At 34.5% G+C, this 21,195-nt stretch overlaps 1 protein-coding gene across 1 annotated transcript in view; it reads left to right on the forward strand.

Annotated features, from left to right (window-relative positions):
* Nucleotides 1-3,331: 3,331 nt before the first annotated feature.
* The window catches only part of LOC145675482 (uncharacterized), a 48,654-nt gene continuing 30,790 nt past the window's right edge, over nt 3,332-21,195 (forward strand). The window contains exon 1 of the mRNA XM_081745920.1: nt 3,332-3,923. Within this exon, the coding sequence (XP_081602046.1) occupies nt 3,514-3,923 (410 nt within the window). The 5' untranslated portion in view covers nt 3,332-3,513. The remainder of the gene's footprint in view (nt 3,924-21,195) is intronic.

The following is a 21,195-nucleotide window of genomic DNA, read 5'->3' on the forward strand; positions in this document are numbered from 1 at the left end:
AAAATCAAACAGTTGGAGTAACATAAGATAAATTATTTCACTAACTTACTTTGCCTATATAAGAGTTGCAATACGTTCTGTTTCGACTGGGACAGTGCGATTGGATGGCTCTTGTTCTGGTGTGCCGTTGGTTAATATTTTGTCCCAGTTCTCAGTTCTGACAAATTTGTCAGATCTTGTGTGCTTGTACTTCCTTCTGTATTTCTTGTGTATTATGACTTAGCGTACCATGCTTAGATCTGTATGAATACTAAGTAAACCTCAAATATGTTCTTAAATATATTATTGTCTACCATATTTTTCTCAAGAAGTATTCTGCCTGCCACCAAGTCATGGTTTAAATAGTGAAATCTGTCTTCAGCAAAATTCTGTCCTGGACGACAAAAGTGTCTTGGCTTTTCAGATACTTTCCATCTAAAATATGAAATAGCTTAATGTGAACAGAAATTACCCTTGTGAATAACCAACCAATTTTGAACCTTGCAATTCAAAGTCATGTTTCTTCATAGGGTTTATATTTATTCTTTCTAGAGGTTTTTGGAATTAATTATTCCTTCCCAGCACCAAAGTTATGTGAAACACGGACCTTGAGCTTAACGCAGGATCCAAACTTCATAAGCAGCACCAATCAGGAATCGAACACAGGCTTACCGCACCAAATGCGCGTACGCTAACGTAGCTACAAGGAAGCTGGATATTGTCTACAGTAATATCCTGTTCTGTGTAAATTTTTTTTGGTGCACAATAAAGAAGTCATATCTTAAGAAATGCAAATCTTTTCGATTATTATTTTATACAGTTATTCCAAAAATAGGAACGTTTTCGTTGCCCTTAACTCTCCAAACTGACAGCTTCGTTTTCGGTGAGTGGATGTATTATTTCATTATTATTAGGATTTTTTTTCTTCAACAATTGGAAAAGTTATACCAGTTTTTGAAGGATTTAATGCGAAACAAATATAAATCATTCAAATGCCAGACAATTAAAAAACAACTTAAATGCCGGTCGGACAAGGTGAAAAATGATTTAAAGAAAAACGGATAAATGGCAACCCTAATAATACAGAAATTATGAAACAAGCAAATACAGTAAATATAAGACGGTATAAATATAGAATTCCGTATACGCATAATATTATAATACAGTAGTTGTCTGTCTACGGTACATTTTAGTTGTAAAGAAGATATTACAAGGACTAAAATATAAATGTCAAAACTCGTTCATCCATACTTAAGGTGAGGTGTACTCCGACGCAGAAGCAGAAACTATTTAGCTGTCAAAATAAGAAGTTACAAAATAAACAAATTATGCAAGATATACATCTATTTTAACTATAGATTTTCCAAGTTTAATATAATTTGCTTTAAACAGCAATGAGCCTAAAACTGTTGGTTTATGCATGCCATGCTAAAGAAAATATCGTACAGACTGAGGATCAGGGAAAAATCAATATAAGTGATACTCATATTTCTTCATTCCAATACAATTCTTTAGCAGTGGCTACGCATGCTGATATCCTACTTAGAACAGGTCAAGTTCTGAAGTACCACAAGCAGTATCTTTTTTTATAAATTACAGTTCATTCCCTAAATAATTCTTAATACCGGTACCCCTTTATTTTCTTTATACTTATCCACCAATTGTGTACAGATTCATAATATGACTAACTTGTATGGGGTAACAATATACTTACATATACTTATGCTATAAATAATATACGTACCAACTAATAAGCTATTAAAAAGATTACTTCTGAAAAAACACGCACCTACCTATTCTAAGTGGCCACTACAAGATAGCTTACCATTTATTTTGATTCAGAGCTAAGTCAACCTAGATGGCTCACGTAGGTGTGAGTAGTGATGGGCAGTGGGAATATTCCCGGTGGGAAGGAATTTAAAAATGGGAATATTCCCGAATTTTTTCCCTGGCCTATAAATTCCCGGGAAGGAATTTATTTCCATTTCTTTACTTTATCTTCCAAATTATAAGAAGCATACGACTAGTTACTTTGTTTTAATATATTATGATTTACTTCAAGGTTTTAAAGAATTTTGAGGTTAAAAAATTTAAAATTATTTGACGGAACTTTATATAACTAATAATATGATTTTTTTTAAAGTTATATTTCAATTTGAACTAAAAAGTAAGGGAATTGTTTAGAATTGGGGGGGCAAATCTACCAAAAAGGAGGATGATTTACGGAAGAAATGAGTTGATAGTGATGTTCAATTAGTCAAGAAAGTATCAAACACATTTTTTTTAGGGCAGTAGGGGATTTATACAATACGGAAAGGTAAGTGGAAGTGATTTATGTGAGAAAAGAAAGTGAATTGTTGGTGACGAAGAAAGAAAACAACGTGCCATGCCGGGCTCTACCCGCCTTCACTCACTAACGCTCGCTTTGCAGTGCTGTCTGAATGTAATGTTGGTAACGTAGTTTAACGTATGAAACCCTAAAACAACAGCATCGGAAAAGAATATCGCAAAAAAGTAGGTGCAAATGTTGGTATCCCAATGCTAAACAATACACAAAATTAGCAACCTACTACGGTAATTTACAAATGATGAAAAGGAACCATTTTGTAAAGTAATGTAGAATTATGTAGAAATAGAGATGAAGTACTATTAATAAACCCTGAAGCACCGTTAGTAAAAAACGTCGGTCTGCCTCCTCTCTCTGACTCGAATTTCTGAAGAGGCACTCTGTTAAATGTGAATTAATGCATGAGATTTCGAAAAATAGGTAGGAAGAAAGATCGTGCATGGCAATGTTACGTGCTAAATTATAAAGATAAATCAGTTTCTTGCAAATTTTGTTAACAGAAATGAGTATGCGCAAATGTTGATAAATTGGAGAGACATGCATCTTACGGAAGTTACCCAATCTAATTTGTTTATAACATTAAAAAAATTAATATGTTTATAATATCAGTAGTAGAGTCAAGTATAGAAAATCCACTTACTTATAAATTTAAACTGTTTAACGGTGTAAAAATATGTGGACTTACTATACCATTTTTTCTACACTTTTATTTTCATAGAGCATAGTGTAAGTAAATATACATTTATGCGTATTATCTAAACATAATAAAATATTAATAAAGCAACATAGAACCGTTCAGAATATACATTTTAAAGAATCTCCTGGAAACAAATGTAATAATATCCTGTAATAGAAAAGGAATTTAACCTCGAAATCTTAATATAGTAATAGAATGCGCTTTTCTTTGTGATTGTATTTAAATTCCCGGAAAAATTCCCATTCCCTGGGATTATTCCCGAAAAATATCTTCCCGGGAATTTAGCCATCAGTAGGTATTGGCAACGCTGGTCCTTGACCTCTTTATATTCTGAGCTTGAAAGAAGAAGGAGGCGCTCAAACGTGTTGCTTTTAAGAAGCAAATAACCTATATTTTCTAAATATCTGCTTGTATGTGTGAATGCAAGTATTAAGTTGCTTCTATGAACGTTCCTGTAAGTCATTTCATTAAAGTGACAGCATAAAAGAAAATGGAAGTATCAATCACACATGAAAATTCTATTAAATGTGAAGATAAGGCGGAGGGTGAGGCGAGTGTTAAATTGGAATTGGTGTGCAAAGAAGAAATTGAGAATAACTTCTATGAGGAAGATCCACTCGAAGGGAAAGGGTGGATATACGAATTGACGACTGACAACAAAAAATCAATATTATCTAACACGGAAGGAGATCAAATAAAGGAGAAGGATCTAGCTATTTATTCCCCGGATATGAAATTGAACATTGATACAGTGAAGTCAGAATTTCCTGTAGGAGATCCTGCATTTGAAAGTAATATAGAAGCGTTAAGAAAAATAGTGGTTGAAGAGACCTGCGCGTCGTACTCTAATGACTACAAGCTTTTAACAACGGAAAGTTTCAATTCATTTGAGCGAGAAAGGTAAGGTTAAACTTTCTATGTAGTAGTTGGTTAAGATGTTAATGCAGTTACACGGGTTCAGAAATTGTATAGTAAACAACAATACTTCACGAGAAATAGTTAGGTATTTTTGATACTGGAACTTAAATTAGTAATCTACGTAAATTAATATTTAATAATCTACGGCACACATAGACTTCCTGTACACAATAAAGAAAAATGAACGATACCACACATACAAATTTTATGTAGGTCGTATCTCAATGGGTACTAATAGATTGTAAGTAATAATTACCGTGTTATTGATTATACATTTTTCACTAACTCTTGTACATAGTTACAAAATGGGTATTCTACGATAATGTTTCATATATAGAGCCCTCTGTGAAAGAATAGTGAGCGTGACGAAAGGACGTCCCATAAGTTCCGAAATGCACACGTATAATATATTGTAGTTGAACAAAATATATGGCCGTATTTTATTTTACCGACGAATTATCTCAAATGCTTCAAGCGACACTTTCCGGAGGGCATCCAAACACATTAGCAAAACAGGAGATACGGGATAGTTCTAACCAAAAATTGGTGCAGATTTATTTTAAGGGTATATATATACATTAAATTCATTGCATTTTTCCAAAGACATTAGGAAAACAGAAGATAAAAGAAAATTATAACCGAAAATGAATACAGATTTATTGTAAGCTTACATACATAAATTCATTGCATATTTGCTTACTTTTAGTTTCGTACTTTCGAATTGGAAGTTTCGGGGCCGTGGTGGCTTAGTACTAGATCGTTCACCTCTGACTCATGGGATCCATGGTTCAATTCCAGCTCGCACCAACTGAACTTATTTGTGAATAGTCAGCATTTGCGTGTCTTTTCTCGGAATGCTCCCGTTTCCTTCCACTTTTTTGTTCCACCATTTTCTTCATTTTTCATCAAGGCAATCTTTACTTGGCCATTTCATTCAGTTAAATCGGTCAATGAATTGTTTCCTCGGAATAGTTTGTTAGTTATCACCAAGAACTAGTTCCTTACGAATCGAATCGGTTAGAAATCATGGTGGTTCCGACTGTAATGCTTCTACTATTATTTACAATATTTCAGGTTTCAAGTATTAATACATATAGAACTAACTGAACTTCATTTCGTACCAGTTGTAAATGTAACTAAGCTTGAAATACATTATGTATTAAATAATAGATGAAACTACAGCAAGAACAACCACACTTTCGTAATGAACATGAGGAAGGGCAAGTCCTCTCTTAGAAAGGAAAAATAAATTATGAGCATGAAAGGAGCACGCCCTTCTAACAACATTACAGTTTAAAAAACCGCAATTAATGCACAACGGAAATTTCACCGAACTATATAGTAGTTCAAATTAAACAACAGTAAACGAAACCAAATCAATATTATACAACTACGGAAAAAATAATAAAGTCTAAATACCTGATATTTCAATGCTGAGTGTACAATTCCACAGCATTTCTCATATATAATACTTTTGCCAAATGCTGTAACCGGAACAAAATTTCCTATTCCATATATAATATCCAAACAACAATATCAAACTCACGTGCTTCCAACCTAGATCTACCAATAAATCTGCCAGTTGGCACAGACAACTGTTTCAAGTATCATAAACATTGAAAATTATAACATCCGTAGTACACTTTTAAACGATTATGTCGGACAGTGCTCAATAGCTTCTGCTCCTTTTCACTACATTTCTATGACTTCCACATCGAAAGGAAATTCTATGGCATTTAACGTGACACAAAGATTAGAAAAATACAAATGAACATCCCACACAACAATGCATCAACTCTTGATCGAACAGAACCTCCATTCTATGGCATTTAACGTCACACAAAAACCACAGTAAGGCAAACGAACCACTCGCACAACTAAACACGTGAAACTGGAGACAATGACACAAGATTACATCCCATTATATCCTTAATTCCCAGTTCAAACAGAACAGCATCAACATAGAAACATTACGTAGACTTACGTTCTTATACCTCGTAACTGCAGAGACAAATATGTAACAAAGTATAAGATTCTCACGTTAACATACAAAGTACACTTTTAACCGATTATGTCGAACTCAATAGCTTCTGCTCTTTTTAACAAACTACCACTTCTCTTAAAGTCCTATAATTTAACAGTACAACAAAATCTATAAGCATCAATATCATTATCGCACAGTAATTTGGTTTTGAAACGGTTCGGTTTGTACAATGGTTCGGTTCGGTTTAAGAACTGTTGTGCTCTTTTTGAGGACTGTTTCGTTCGGTTTCAGTTCAATATTTGAAATCGACAGGAATGCAGTTTGCGTTATTAAGAACCGTCCACACAAACATTACAACAAGGCTGAATGTTACGTTTTTCGGTATAACTTTATTCAGATTAAAATGATTTCGATATTACTGAAACAATTGAGGGGTCGTACTTGTGTGCGTACTTTTACTGATGCTTTGGATTTTGGAATAAAACTCTTAATATCAGTTGGAAGACAAATGTACGGCATGGGCGGATTAAGGAGATATGGTGGTAGGGAGGCAGTTACTTGAAGGGTGGATGCTATTCCAGGAGAAGCTACGTTTAAAATGAAACATTAAACTCATCTTGAAATGAGGGGGCGTGGTGGCTCAGTGGTAGAGCGTTCATCTCCGGTGCTTGGGGTCCCTGGTTCGATCCCAGCTCGCGCCGTGTGGACTGTGGTTGACAAACACTGTACTCGTGGGTTTTCTCGGGGTTCTCCCGTTTCCTCCCACTTTCTTCATTCCACCATTTCACTCCTTCCTCATTATCACCGCCTCCTTTAGCCTAACCTGCATAATCATGGGACGTTAAACTTAAAGATTTCATTTCATTTTTTTATCTTGAAATGACTAAAGGGGAGGGAGTCATGATTTACGCCCTGGATGTGGAATATATCGTGGTGTAATATTATGAGCTAAACAAGAAAATCTGTGCTGTTTTTGAGAACAGTTACTTTTGTCGCGTTAATGTGATCAAATTGATTCTGATGACGTTACACAGTATGGCGCTAAATTCGTTGTACAAAAACTGAGGGATGATTCCTGAGAGCAAAACAAACAAAAAAAAAGTTCCAGGACACATAAGACGAGAAGCGTGTTGTTTGCGTGTTATAGCCAGCCGAAAGCGTGGGAAAACAAACTTTAGAGTTAAATATTGCACAAACTACTGATTGTAGACGTGATGCGGCATGATATCGACAAAGAATCCTAACGTGCTTTATCCAAATTTCCACTTTTCAGATTTGTGCAATGGCGGCGCAGGGGATTCCCCAAAGGACGTTAGGGGTTCCCGGACATTTTATGACGTAAATTGAGTGGACAACAACATGTAAAGGACATTTCACTGCCTGGAAATAATACGGCAGGTCAATACTCATACACGAAGATAAAAGATAGCGGATGAAGTAAAAATTACTGTGTGTGGTTGCATACCTCCTTAAAATATACTAGTAACGTCTTTGTACAAGAATTCACTGAAAACTTTATGTCACTAGAATGTAAAAATACGTACGGCACAAACCGAAAAGTAACATAAAATAAAGAAATTGCGATTGCTGATTTGTTCATATTAATGATATGGCAATGCTTTTGAGAACGCATATACCTTTACAGCTACAGTAATTGAACAAGAACTACAGACAAATAAAGAATGCGTAATAATAATTATTATTATATTAATAATAGAGGAAGAAGAATACACATAACTGTTTTAACACATTTACTTCCATCGGTACATCACACAAATGTGACTACAGTACTTTTTTTTTTTTTTTTGTTTTTTTCATTCAATGTTTTAAACTGACGGATGTGAAACAAAATATTCCTTCAATTCACGATATTTGTACGTACAGTAACAGACGCCGATATTTCTGGTTCCAAAACATATAACGGGACTGCATACAGAAGGTAGTTGTAGGGAGCAAGGTACAGAGGGGAATTTTTGTTTACATGGAAAGAGGTTGGTTTTAAGAACGGACACTAGAAAAGGTGTTGAAAGTTTCGACCCGCCACTTCAAAGCAAAGATTACAGCGGCGTCGAAGGGAAAGATGCAAACGCGTTGAAACACTCCTGGCGTTTCTTGAATGCTCCAGGCTGCAGCAACATTTCGAAAAACCAAATCCTCCTCTGACTTCACAGGCGTCGCGTAGGTTAGTTGTTTCATATGGCCCCCGAAAAAGAAATCTAAGTGGTTAAGGTCGGATGAGCGAGGTGGCCCAGATACCGGTTTTTCTCTGCCCTCTATTGTTCGGAAAGGATGCGTTGCGACAATTTCGCAGCTCCACAGCAAATGTGCTGGAGCACTGTTGTGCATAAACCACATGTTTCGGTGAACAGCCAGTGGCACAGTCTCTAGTAGTTCAGGCAGAATCTCTTTCAAAATTATCAAATACTCCCACCCGGTTAGGCATTGTGGTAGTAGGTACGGTCTAGTGAGAATTATCAATGATTCATGCCCACACATTCACAGAACACCGTTCCTGATAGGCACGAGTTGTCATTCCATATGGGTTTGCCTCAGACCACAAATGTTGAGTGTGAGTGTTCATCACTCCATCATGGGAAAACATACCGTATCTTTGAAGCAAATACGAGACATGAAGCGGATATATTAGTATGGTTCGCGTAGCCACTGGACAAACTCCCGCCTACGTGGTGTTTGTCGAAAATAAATTTTTAAATTTTAAAGTTACCTATATTACATGTAACACTAAACTCGGTCAGACAGTGAGCTATGGCTATTCGTCTCTATCACAAATTTTTTTTTAAACTTTTTTAAAATTTGAATATAATAAATTATATTCAGACTCTTATCTTAAAACAAAATAAGTAATGTCTAGGGTAATTAACTTAATAAACAGGTTTAAAACTCAGGATCTTATCTACATATGAAATCATAACACATGAGTTATCTCTATTAAAAGTTTATTTAGAAAAAAATGATAATTCTATGAAATATCTCTCTTTTAAAGTGCATGAGATATACCTCTTGGGTATTCCCTTCTCTAATCCCTTAATTTTTCTCTAGTTTTATTAAACTTTATTAAGCTAAGATTTCTCTAATTATGTGCCTGTGGCAGACAGAAGGGTTAGCCTTCACTAAAAGCGTCCTCTGTCAACCTTAACTTATAAAGGCATCGAGTCACTACATCAAAAGCACTGGCCTACGACCCTATTTCGTGTACTCCCTTAAATAGAAGATGCACTAGCAGGATATCTATCTTAATACTTATTATAGGGATAGGTAGGTAAGGAAAATGAGTTCGCCTTATAGTAGCGAAAGATCCTTAAATAGATCTGGCAGGTAAAGGTGAGATAAGAACCATACTCCCTGAAATAGGAGACGTGATTCAAAAAAAAATCTAAAAACTCTATCAGTAACCTCTCACGAGTCTACTTCGAGGGATTGAATCCAGGAATCTGTGTTCAGAGTATTCATAAAAACCTAATGTGTCCTGCAAGAGGAACAAAATACTTTATAAGCGACCAAAGCCGTATACAGCTTCAGTTTTGAACATATTCTCAAAAATTGTAATAGCAGGGAATTGTTAATCTAAATGCCATTTCCACCTAAATATGGAATGTAGCATTTCAAAAATCAAATCCTGTCCCTATTCTACAGGGCCTAATTCCCTAGCAAAAATCTTTTTCTTGAATTATTATAAGAAATATTTTCTATATCCCTTCTCTCAGGACCTCATTTTAGTCCAAGAAAGAAGTCCTTAAAAATGAAAACCTACTAGAAAGTAGAACCTAATATACCTCATGCCTTCTGCCCTATTTAAGACTCGGGGATCCTAACGAGTCTAAGCAAGACCTCCGTAATACTCCCCCTGACGAGCCAATTTCACTCGGTCTTATGTACTGCTGAAAGAGTAGAAAAAATGAAAAAGAGGTTTAAAAAACTATGGGAGAAGGAACTCCCAAAAACAGCTAAAAAACAAAAAAGACGTTGCTGCTGTCGTAAGTGTTTAAATCTAGTTAAACTGAAATTTTATAGAGGCAAAAAATGTTTTTCAGATATATGATATATGCTAAAAAAGCACATAATGTTACACTTTTAATACATAAATATATCACATTGTAAATACACTTAACATATAATATTAAATTAAGATAGAAGTAAATAATATTAAGCAGGTCTGACCAATTTCCTCCACATATATAATATATAAATTTTATATAATAATACTATTATACTATTCTAGCATTTTACACAATATAACTCAGCAAGTGACCCAAAGTGACACTTGCAGTGAATTGCGTGTAATGCGTGCACCCTTTGAACATGTAAAGAGTTAGTGATGGGCAATAGGAATATTCCCGGTGGAAAGTAATTCAAAAAATGGGAATATTCCCGTGTTTTTCCCTAGCCTATAGATTCCCGGGAAGGAATTTATTTTCATTTCTCTAGTTTATCTTCCAAATGATAAGAACTATATGAATAATTACTTTATTTTAATGTATTATGACTTACTTTTAGGTTTTAAAGAATTTGGAGGTTAAAAAATTTAAGATTCTTTGACACTACTTTATATAACTAATAGTATTATTTTTTAAGTTCCAATTCCATTTGCACTAAAACGTGGAGTAATTGCTTAGTATTGGGGGGCCAAAATTAGCAAAAAGTAGGATGATTTACGGAAGAAATGAGTTGATAGTGGTGTTCAAGTAGTCAAGAAAGTATCGAAGTATTAAGATAGTAGTAAGATCTACATCTTTTAGATCTTAAATAATAACAAATAATTTCTCTCACTCAGCTGATAGGGATTGTATTTACTTTAGATTGTATTTCAAAGTATTTCAAGTTACATCTTTTGGGTTGGGAAGCAAAAGAAATAACAATCAATTCACGGTTCAATAATATTTCAAATAAAACGATTGGTAACTTCTTTGTAAAATATTTCGGTGTGCCTTTGATTGCAACTATTCTCATTCCAGCTACGGAATATATAATTTTAGATCTTGTCGCTTTTATTAAATAAGTGTAAGGAATTACGCGTTTTATCTTCCTAGAATTAAAAAAAAAAACACTATAAAAATTTCCCTACCTACAAGCTACGACGGATGTTCGGTTCGTTCTATTTAAATCACATTCCAAATTTGCATATCTGATTTGCTCCTCACTGAAACTTACCGTAGAAGTATGTATTTGACATCATGCTAACCTAGTAGCAGAGTGAAGTAAATCGTGATCTGTTCTCTTACAATGAAGAAGGATGTAGAAAACTCTACTGACAAGCAATGAAAAAATTCGCGATCGTTCTACTTGTGTTTAAACTTCTTTCAAACTTATCCTCTGAACTCTTTTCTTTTTTTCTAACTGGTTATAGTATAATTTCAAATCCTGTCATTTCTTTTTGGCGAGTTCTCGAGTTTAGTTAAAAGTTAAGACTTAAATAAAAATAATATTATTTGGATGAACTTTTCGCGATTATCTCCCGTTAGTATCATCTTAAAATAAAAAAGGTAAATTAAAACAAACAAACAGTGGTTCCAATCAACAAAGATGCTTTGTAAATGTTTTCCCTTGGCGTTTTTTTCTTTTTTTGTTCCAAAAATCACTTTTTTATTTTTTGTTCTATTTTCATTTGTTGCCACAGTAAACATGAACAAATCTGCGACCACACACATATATTATAATGATCATTAACACGATAAGAAATTGAAGTTTAATTTTTTCAGATTATTTCCAGGAAACTTGACTTTATTTATAACAGATTACCACGTCTTCATCTATAAAGGTATATAGTTTGTGCTAAACCAATTTATGACTTTTCTTCGTTGTATTCTTTTTCTCAACATATTCTGCAGTATGCATTTAACTAAGTTCTGAAATTTATTTGTTTCTATATTTCCCTTTCTGATGTTATCCCAGGGCTTGCATTTTAGCTTATTTCTAATATCCATAATGTTCTCACTCATTCCGGCGTTTGGTCTAGCGTGGAGTAACATGCTTGGTTATATTCCATGTTTGAACTTTTAATACAGGATTTAAGAGGAATCATGATCTCTAACACTTACTTGTTTCGTTGTTTAATTCTTTCTTTTTTTATTTCCGTATTTTAACGGTTGGTACACATTATTTCAATTTCTTTTGTGTTGTTGAATTTTTCCAGGTTATTTGCTGTCTTCTTTCGATGACTGCTTGTAGATTTTCTGTACTAATCGGAATTTTTCCAATTATTTTCAAAATATTTGCTCTTCCTTTGTTTAAATACAATTTTTGTTGCTCTTTTTCTCCAGTAGAATTGCTTAAGTATACGTCTGATAACGGGACATTCATGACAGTGCTGATATGCCCCGAAACATAACAGACCGGAATATTCCTCCATTGGAAGCAAGAAACAATGAGTAGCTCAATATCACTTACGAGGGAACCTATCCAAGTGTAACTCTGAGTCGAGACTGGCCGTTGGATACCTTGTCCCTGAAAACATAACACGGAAAGGGATACATCCTCGATCCCAACCGTTCCGGAGATATAAGCGTGAAAAGTTAGAAACTGAGCTTCATACCATACATTAAATAGTCAGATTCCGGGTCAGATTTTCCGGAAATTGTCAGGTAAGGAAATTCAGCGAATACATATGAAATTAGTGTGGGGAGCACAGCACTATTTGAATGGAAAATTTGTGTCCCCAGGACACTCGCAGGGTCCCGGGCGGGGTCCAATTCGAAATTTGCAAATGGAACTAGGAATCAAGTAGCATATTGTGTGAAAGCTATTCTTAAATAAAAGAAGATAGAATAAATCTCAACTCTCTACGATAACCCTGTGCAAACGGGCAATTGGGCAAAATGTCAATACAGCCTACATCAGAAAATCTATGGCCACGCTTTTGAATCCGTTAAGTTGCGACAATAACAAAACAGAAAAACACGTTTAAAAGCGCAAGGTATTCAAGTAAAGCAAATTGCTGTAGAGTTTGTCTCTCAAAAGCACCCTCCGACATATTTTATTTCTGAACCATTATTAGTTTTCTCCAACCCCACTCCTCTCCAAGTTGTCTCACAGTTTCAAGGTTACTCCTTTTCTTCTTTACCATCACGTTTCTCGTTCAGCAAATCCCCCAATAGAAATTTCACAGTACAATCTGTGAATACGGGGTCCCGATGCGCGACGCGTATACCGTTGCCTTTTGACCTTCTCACCCTCCATGATTATTGCAATTGACAATATATCTTTTGCCTTGAACTTTCAACCTGTTTTTCTATTTTTTCATTGTCGCAACTTAACGGATTTAGAAGTGTGGCCATAGATTTTCTGATGTAGGTTGTATTGACATTTTTACCAGTTGCCCGTTTGCACAGGGTTATCGTAGAGAGTTGAGATTTCTTCTATCTTCTTTTATTTAACAATAACTTTCATACAATATGCTACTTGATCCCCGGTTACATTTGCAAATTTTGAGTTGGACCCCGCCTGAAAACCTGCGAGTGCCCCGGGGACAAATTTTTCATTCAAAAGGTGCTGTGTTCCCAGCACTAATTTGATATGTATTCGCTTAGTTTCCTTACTCGACCTTTTGTGGAAAATCTGAACCGGAATCTGACTTTGTAATGTATAGTATGAAGCTCAATTTCTAACTTTTCACGCTTATATCCTCGCAACGGTTGAGATCGAGGAAGTATCCCTTTTCGTGTTATGTTCTTTTGGGACAGGGTATCCAACGGCCATACTCTCAACTCGAAGTTAAACTTACACTTGGTTAGTTTCCCTCGTTAGAGAAACCAGCAAATAGATAGGAAAAACTCAATTCACATTGAGTTGTAAGCGATGAAAAGTAAGTAAAGGAATATAATATGCATCATATAGTGGCAGGGAAGTGTGGACAGTGAAAGGAAATAATAACGCTCTAAGATAAAAAAAAAATCTGCGTTCCGTTTTACCTTCTCTCTGTTATTGGGTTTTCTTCCTTAATGGGTTAGAGTTCTTTCAGTAGCAATCGCTAACATAATCTACAGTTCTTAGTACCTTGAAGAAATACTGAATTTCCAAGCTGGGAGTTGAACCAAGAACCTTTAGAGTGAGAGTCGAAGATGCTGTTTACTTAGCTGCACAGACCACGAGAGGCATATAATTAAATTACCCATTAAACTCCCAGCTGTCATCGAGTTACCACGGTTCCATTTTAAGTTTGTTTATTGTTTACGGTTTTTAGTCGTCTGTTGATCAGCCTTACCTGGTTTCTTCAAAAGCATTTGATCTGTAGATCAAACCATGCAACGTTAATTCACTATCTTGAGAACTTACTGTTCCACCAACATATATGTGGTATTAATTGAGGATTAACAGAGTGACTTTGTAAATGTACGTAACGATTCCTAGTTGTAAAAGGAGGGTTAAAAGTCTGATTTCGTACATGTATGAAACGAGTTTTAGCTCTTGAAGGTGTCGCACCAATAATTCACGTGCGAATGAATCTCGTACCGTTGGTATGTTACATATGTGCGATATTAATAAAGTTTCAAAAATGTGATTTGGAAGTTCTAGCATGCATACATCTGTAAGATGTTGGATTGTTCAATGAAACAATCTGAGCTCAAATGTCTTCAGGTAAAGTTATTTTTTACTTTCAAAACATATTTCTATATGCTCATATTTGTTATTACTTTGCTATTAATAATTAATTATTGCGTTTTTCGTTGATTATTTTAAATTAGTGATCATTGGTTGGTGGAGTCTAGTTGTGTTCTTTCACCTTTATGGTTTTATTTCTTACGACAGCGTCTATTATTCCGTCGACTGGATTGTGGTTTTTAGGGTGTTACGCTGTGTATAATACGCACATATTTTACAAATTAATTGACCAGTAGAAAATATGTATGTTAAAATTTGTATTGGATGTACCTGAATATCCACAATTTTTTTACAGTATAGTTTATAGCGATTATATCAGAACTGGTTTCAAATTGCATCAGCTTTTTGGACGTAAGGACTCTGTCACTTCACGTTTTCAGCAACACGTAATGCATCGATTCTGGGACAATATTACGGCTGATTTTGAACTATATACATGGGTTTCAATGTTATGTTATTATTCATAATGTGCATAAAACCAAACGCAAATTTGTAGACTTGAAATATGCTGTGGGTAAGTGACTGAAGTCTTCCAGAACGGATACGTCCGTCCACCCGTCTGTCAACAAGTATCAGAGGAAAATGAAAAACGGTATTTAGATACGTTTTCTTGCAATCGGTTCACTGTATAAGGGATAGGTTCCATCTCCTCTGTTAACTTTCTATTCAAACCTGAGGAGGCTAGAACAAGCCGTTTAAAATTTCAACGTTAATCGCTATAGAATGAAAATGGTAATATAGCGAGAAACGGTTCTTTGCAAACGATTCAGAGTCTTAACACGAAATTCATGATTATCCAATATATTCTATCAAAACCGAAAATAGTTCAAATTTCCTATTACGTCTGGTTTTAAAAAGTGATTTCCGTAGAGGATATATGCTAAATGCTTTCAAGATGCTGTTTGTTTATTATTATTTATGTGTCCTAAGATCAGGCCCCATTTCCTCCGTTAACCCGACCGTAAGTAGTTGAAATTAGCCATTTCCAGTTTGCAAATTTAACCGTTACAGAAACAAAGTGGTAACACATAGCGAAAAGTGGCTTTTTGCAAACAATTCAGTGTTGAAATGTAACATATTGTGATTATTTATAGCACTCCGCCAGTATCAAAAACTGTTCAGATCTAGTATTACTTCCTGTTCAATATATTTTTCAACTTTTACTAACATACAGCAGAAACGGTAACATATAACTAGACTCAGTTTTGTGCAAACGATTCAGCGTCTCAATGTAATATATAATGACTATCAAAGAGACTCGCTCAAAATCCCATGACATATTTTTGTCTAATTTCAATACTGATTTTCTTAAAACAAACATGTTAAGAAGAATTAGGTTGCGGTTTCTTGTAATTGATTCGACATTCAAACACTATTTTCATTTCTCCATTGAAATTAAACTAAACTGGAAATGATTACAATTAAACATTTCTTGTTTCTATGTTTATTGTCACAGAACAAACATGACAGTAGATGGCGAGAAACGCTTTCTGCAATCAGTTGAGCGTCTCAAGACAACATATCGTGACCGTTCAAAGCCCTATCAGAAACGAAGGTGCAGGGTTGGCAAAAACCATGGTTTTTATTGAAAAAAAAAACAGGTTTTTTGGTTTAAATCCGGTTTTTTGGTTTAAACCAGATTTTTTTTGGTTCAAAAATTTTGCTGTATGTATTTATATCACATATGGACAGAAGTAAGCTTGTTACGTCTTAGTGTTAGTTTGCAACAACCGGGTTATGCTGTAAGGAGTCATATAAGCTTAAAGCGGAATCCAGACAGCTTCTCGGCTTACATCCAAGAGAAATTGTCCTCCATTTGAATTCGAAACCGGGACTAATTGGCCGCAAATGCGATATGTCTGCTGACTCACTCACGAAGGACTCCTGGTAAAAATACGTTTACTGATCTTTACATATTTGTTAATATAATCGTCGAGAGTCATTAGTACAGAAGGACAAAAAGATAAAAATTGTACAAGTGGATCCATTGTACAGAATTACATATGAACAATTTCAAAGTACTACAGAGTACAGAAGAACTAATTTAGTCCAAGTCAGTTCAGTACGACTCTTATTAGTCCAAGTTAAAGAAATATAATGACTTACTTTGCATATCAGTAAGAAAAGTGAATAAAGATACGAATTGTTTGAGTCCACTTTGGCTCTGACCCATTTATACATAAATAGTTACCAAAGATTTTTGTTATTTCAATAATTGCCTCTCGTGGGGTTTGTATGACCCCCTCTCCAAAAAGTACAGCATATCGATGTTTTATCGACATAGAAAGAAAATGGTAATAAATTGCTATTAGCTTTTGTTTCACAAATGATTCAGCGTCGCAAGAAAAGAATGCATAACTACCAACAACAATCTACCAAAACAGAAAACGGTTAACTTTATTAGTACTTTTAGTATTAAATTTTCATAGAGAAACACTGCAAGAGATATCGAAAAGCCTTTTTTTTGTGATCGGTTCAGTATCACAAGGATAGTTTCTACCTCCTCCCTTAACTTTCTATTTGAATTGGAAGTGCTTCTTATTATCGATTCCTTTCCACCTTTGTCTCCATAGAAAAAGCAGTGTAAGATGTAGCTAGGAATTTATTTCTTATTTTTTGACATGGATTCAGCATCCAACGGACAGGCTCTATCTCCTATCTTGCTTCTCTATTGCATCCAGTTGTTGTAGATGTACCAACGTGTCCAAAATAAATGTTTTGTATAATGTAACTCTATTATTCACATTTATTCCTTCTTCGTTACATTTGTGAACAACATTATGTTATTAGGAAGTGGAGATAGTAGAAAGCAGTGCATTTCCAAAATATGTAATAAAATAAAAATATAAGCAAGGAACACAATTATGCTCGGTTTTGTGTATTCTGGGAATCATGCCTTCGAAGGATTTTTGCAGTAGCTAAACACGATTGCAAAGGGAAATTGACAACTTCTAGTAAAAACACGTAGATCAAGGAACTGGAAAGTGGAGTAAAGTATTGAATGTATCGCTAATTCTAGCCTCTAGACTGCTAAATATAACGTCTGTGACCAAGATATCATACGCAAATACAGAAACGAACAGGAAATCTTTTGTCTTCAGATCGGAAGTGATACCCGCAGTGACTGAAAGAAACCAAAAACCTAAACCAGAAAACAAACCTACAGCAATCTTCGTAGTTTGGTGGGTAGATTAGTTAACTAGAAGTAGTTCTATTATTTTGAAATCAGATCGAATTCCATCCTATCCCTTTCTTTTTCTTTTTCTTTTTTTTTTTTTTTTTTTTGAAACTTTATAGGAAGTGTATATTTTTCATGATATCCGAAAGAATATAATAAGGAAATACCTTATTGATCTTTCCTTTTAATCGACGAATTTATTCAGGGTTAGAGTACCACTAGTAACAGCGATTGTTTTCATTTGATGGTACTCTAACCCGTATACTTTTCCTTCCCCTCCCCGTTTTGGCACAGCAAAGAATTCAACTCACTTCGGACTTGTGTAAATCAGGAACGAAAAAAACACATACGCGACCTGCAGCCTGTCTAATCTGAGCACCAAACCTGACCAAATACAACGAATGAAATATAAAAGCTTGTTGTCGTGAAGGAAAGGAAAAGCTGACGTCAAATTGTTTTCTTGTGGTTTTCTGCTTTTTGGAGTATTGAAAGTTTATTTTCTTTTGTAAGAGTCATTTTCAGGAGTGCAAGGAATGCCATCATACTCATAAGTCTGTGTAATGAATAAGGAATGCTTTCTTTGAAAACCAATGAATTGTACACGTCCTGGTGTGCGGAAAAGCAGACCTTTCAGATACCATAGGTATGCACGATAATCATACCATTCGTCTAAAATATATACTAGCGCGAACAACCAATATTATAAAGATACAACAAACAGACATAAATTATTTTTCCCAGCATGACAAGACATAAAACATTTTTTTTTTTTTTGGAATGACAGATTATGATCTTACGTGTCGGTGTAGGCCTATTCATGTTCACATTCGAGAGACAAAGAAGGTAATGATAGTGATAAAAATCAAATTTGAAATTTCGATTGAATTTAATATTCATTGCCTCCAGCATATCGGTAAAATCAGATTTCGGCATATGTTCTTCTGTTGATCTGTCTGTTCGTCACTATTTACATGCAATCAAAAAGACCATGCCATTCAATGTCTATTCTGCGAATTTTAGACATATTTTTATAATATTATATCGTTTCAAATCTTCCTTCTGGACCTAAATATAAGCGTAGTTTTTTAGGGATGAAAATTTAAAATAACTCAAATTTCTCAAAATCAGCTGTAGCGAGTTTATTTTTTAGAAATAAACATTTTATCAACAATGCTAGACCTTTGTATGTATCATTGCTCGAAAATATACAAAAGGTGTATTTACTGTATGGGATGAGTTTTTTGCACTATTTTCTCAATGAGAGCTCATACATCATTATTTCACAAATACCCTAACAATATGGCATAATTTGTTTGTCATATAATCAGTGAGATGCTTGAGTCAAGGGTTAGCATTTACTCATAGGGTAAGATTTCCCTCTCAACTTTTTTCCTGTTAACGCCTCAGCAATATTCATATTTCGAATAGAAATGTTCCATTAGCAACCTAACAATACTGTATAACTGGAGGGTAAGTCATGAATAAGTGTTTTTCAAGGGAGATTTTTCTTTTGACAATTTTCTCAGAAGCAAGTAGGACGAATGTGTTCATACTTGATTAATAATCATTTGAGTAATTATCTTACAATATGGCATAACTCGCTTGTCTCGAAAGAATCCGTAAAAGGTAGTTTATTTGAGGGTGAAACTTTTCCCAACGATTTTTCTTAAAAACGACTCGAGTTACCTGACCCATATTTCATTCATAAATGGTTCTTAAATAATTTACAATATGACATAAATCGGTATCCTCAAAACTTACAAATGGGGTAGTTTATTTTGAGGGTGAATTTTTCTTGGTGACAATCTCGGAAAGTTTCAGGCGATTTTGTTCGTATTTCATAGAAGTTTTTTTTTTTTTTTTTAAACTAACATTACATAACTTACTTATCCTAAGAGGATCCACAAAGGGTACTTTATTTTTGTTTGTGACTTTTCTGACGTTTCTCTCAGAAATTACTCTTACCATTTGTTCTTATTTCACAAATAATTATTTCTTTAATAATTCTAATATATGGCATAAGTTATTTCTAACGAAAATATTCTCAATGAATGCTTTATTTTCGGGCATAAGGTTTCTTCCAACAGAACGTTCCAAAGCACATTATTTTATTGGTATTTCCCGAATGAATATTTCAGTAATACCAGCTACCTAGCACGATTCAATATGAGAAATTAGAGCAAGAAACTTTAGTGCCTTTATCGCGCCCTTTCTTAAATATTTTTTTTAAAATTTTATAACTAATTCCTTTTTTCCTAACAAACTCGAAACTATTTTCAAATGAAATTCTGCATTGTAGTCGTCAATTGGTTAAAATGCATTGGTTTTGAATTTTATTCCCGGTGAGATTAAGTTTATTTTCATCCAGCCTTAAGGTAAAGATGACACATCGGTGCAAACTATGTTTAAATAAGCTTAATCAAACTAATCACTCATACAAATGAATAATAAATGTTATTGAAATATGAATTATACGTTCTTAGTATTAAGTTGTTGCGACTGAAATGTCCAACGATGTTTGTTCATTTAAGAAAAAATAGAAAAATGCAATACGTGGTTAATCAGTGGCTTGCGACTGTTCTGGTATAAAGTGATTTGGTATAAAGTGATAATCGCTGTCAGCTCTATTAGGAAAATACAGTGGTTGATAAACAGTTGATAAACAGCAAATAATGCATTGTCGCACCTTCGTTTGAGAGCAAATATTAAAGTGTGTATATAGGCGTATATTGAAATAAACATTAAAACACAATATCTGTTAAGAGCTCCTTCGTGGCTAAACGGTTAGCTTATGCGCATTCGGTTCACGAGACCGTATTTCGATTCCCAACGAAAGGTCGTGTGGTTCGAATTCCACGTTAGTCAGTAGTCCCGTCTCCTATAACCTCAATGCAGAAAGGGACGAAATCAGTATCAACAGCAGCAACAACAATATCTGTTAAACATTGCTTCTTGCTTGTGGACAAGTTTGCAGTGCATTTAAGAGGGTTCGATATTGTAGCGACTGTAGTGAACACCTAAGCGTAACCCCCTGTACACTATTATTTAAAATTATGCTAAATTAAAACTCTTCTTGTTTAAGATTAAGAAATGTATAATAATAACAATAAACACGCAAGTAAACGATCATATATATAATTTATAACTAATTGCTATTAAAGCCTTTTTCTTTTTCTGAACGCAACAGCCCTCAGAGTGCCAAGGCGCAGATGTGGACTTGTGGCACTCATCACTTTGCTGTGGTGTGTGGTCAGCACTTCGGTTTCCTTTGTTGTTAGTCCTAGATTTCTAGACCTGATTCAATTATCCTACTATAAAAATATACAAAAATGTACTTTTCTATTACTATTAAAGTAAATAATTATACTAATTCCCTGAATGTGATATTTCCCTCTCCTTAAAACTATAGAGAGCTGATCCTTTGAGAAATAATATATATATATATATATATATGTGTGTGTGTGTGTGTGTGTGTA

Source organism: Thermobia domestica, chromosome 18 (assembly GCF_964235325.1).
Source record: "Thermobia domestica chromosome 18, izTheDome1.hap1.1, whole genome shotgun sequence".
Taxonomy (NCBI): domain Eukaryota; kingdom Metazoa; phylum Arthropoda; class Insecta; order Zygentoma; family Lepismatidae; genus Thermobia; species Thermobia domestica.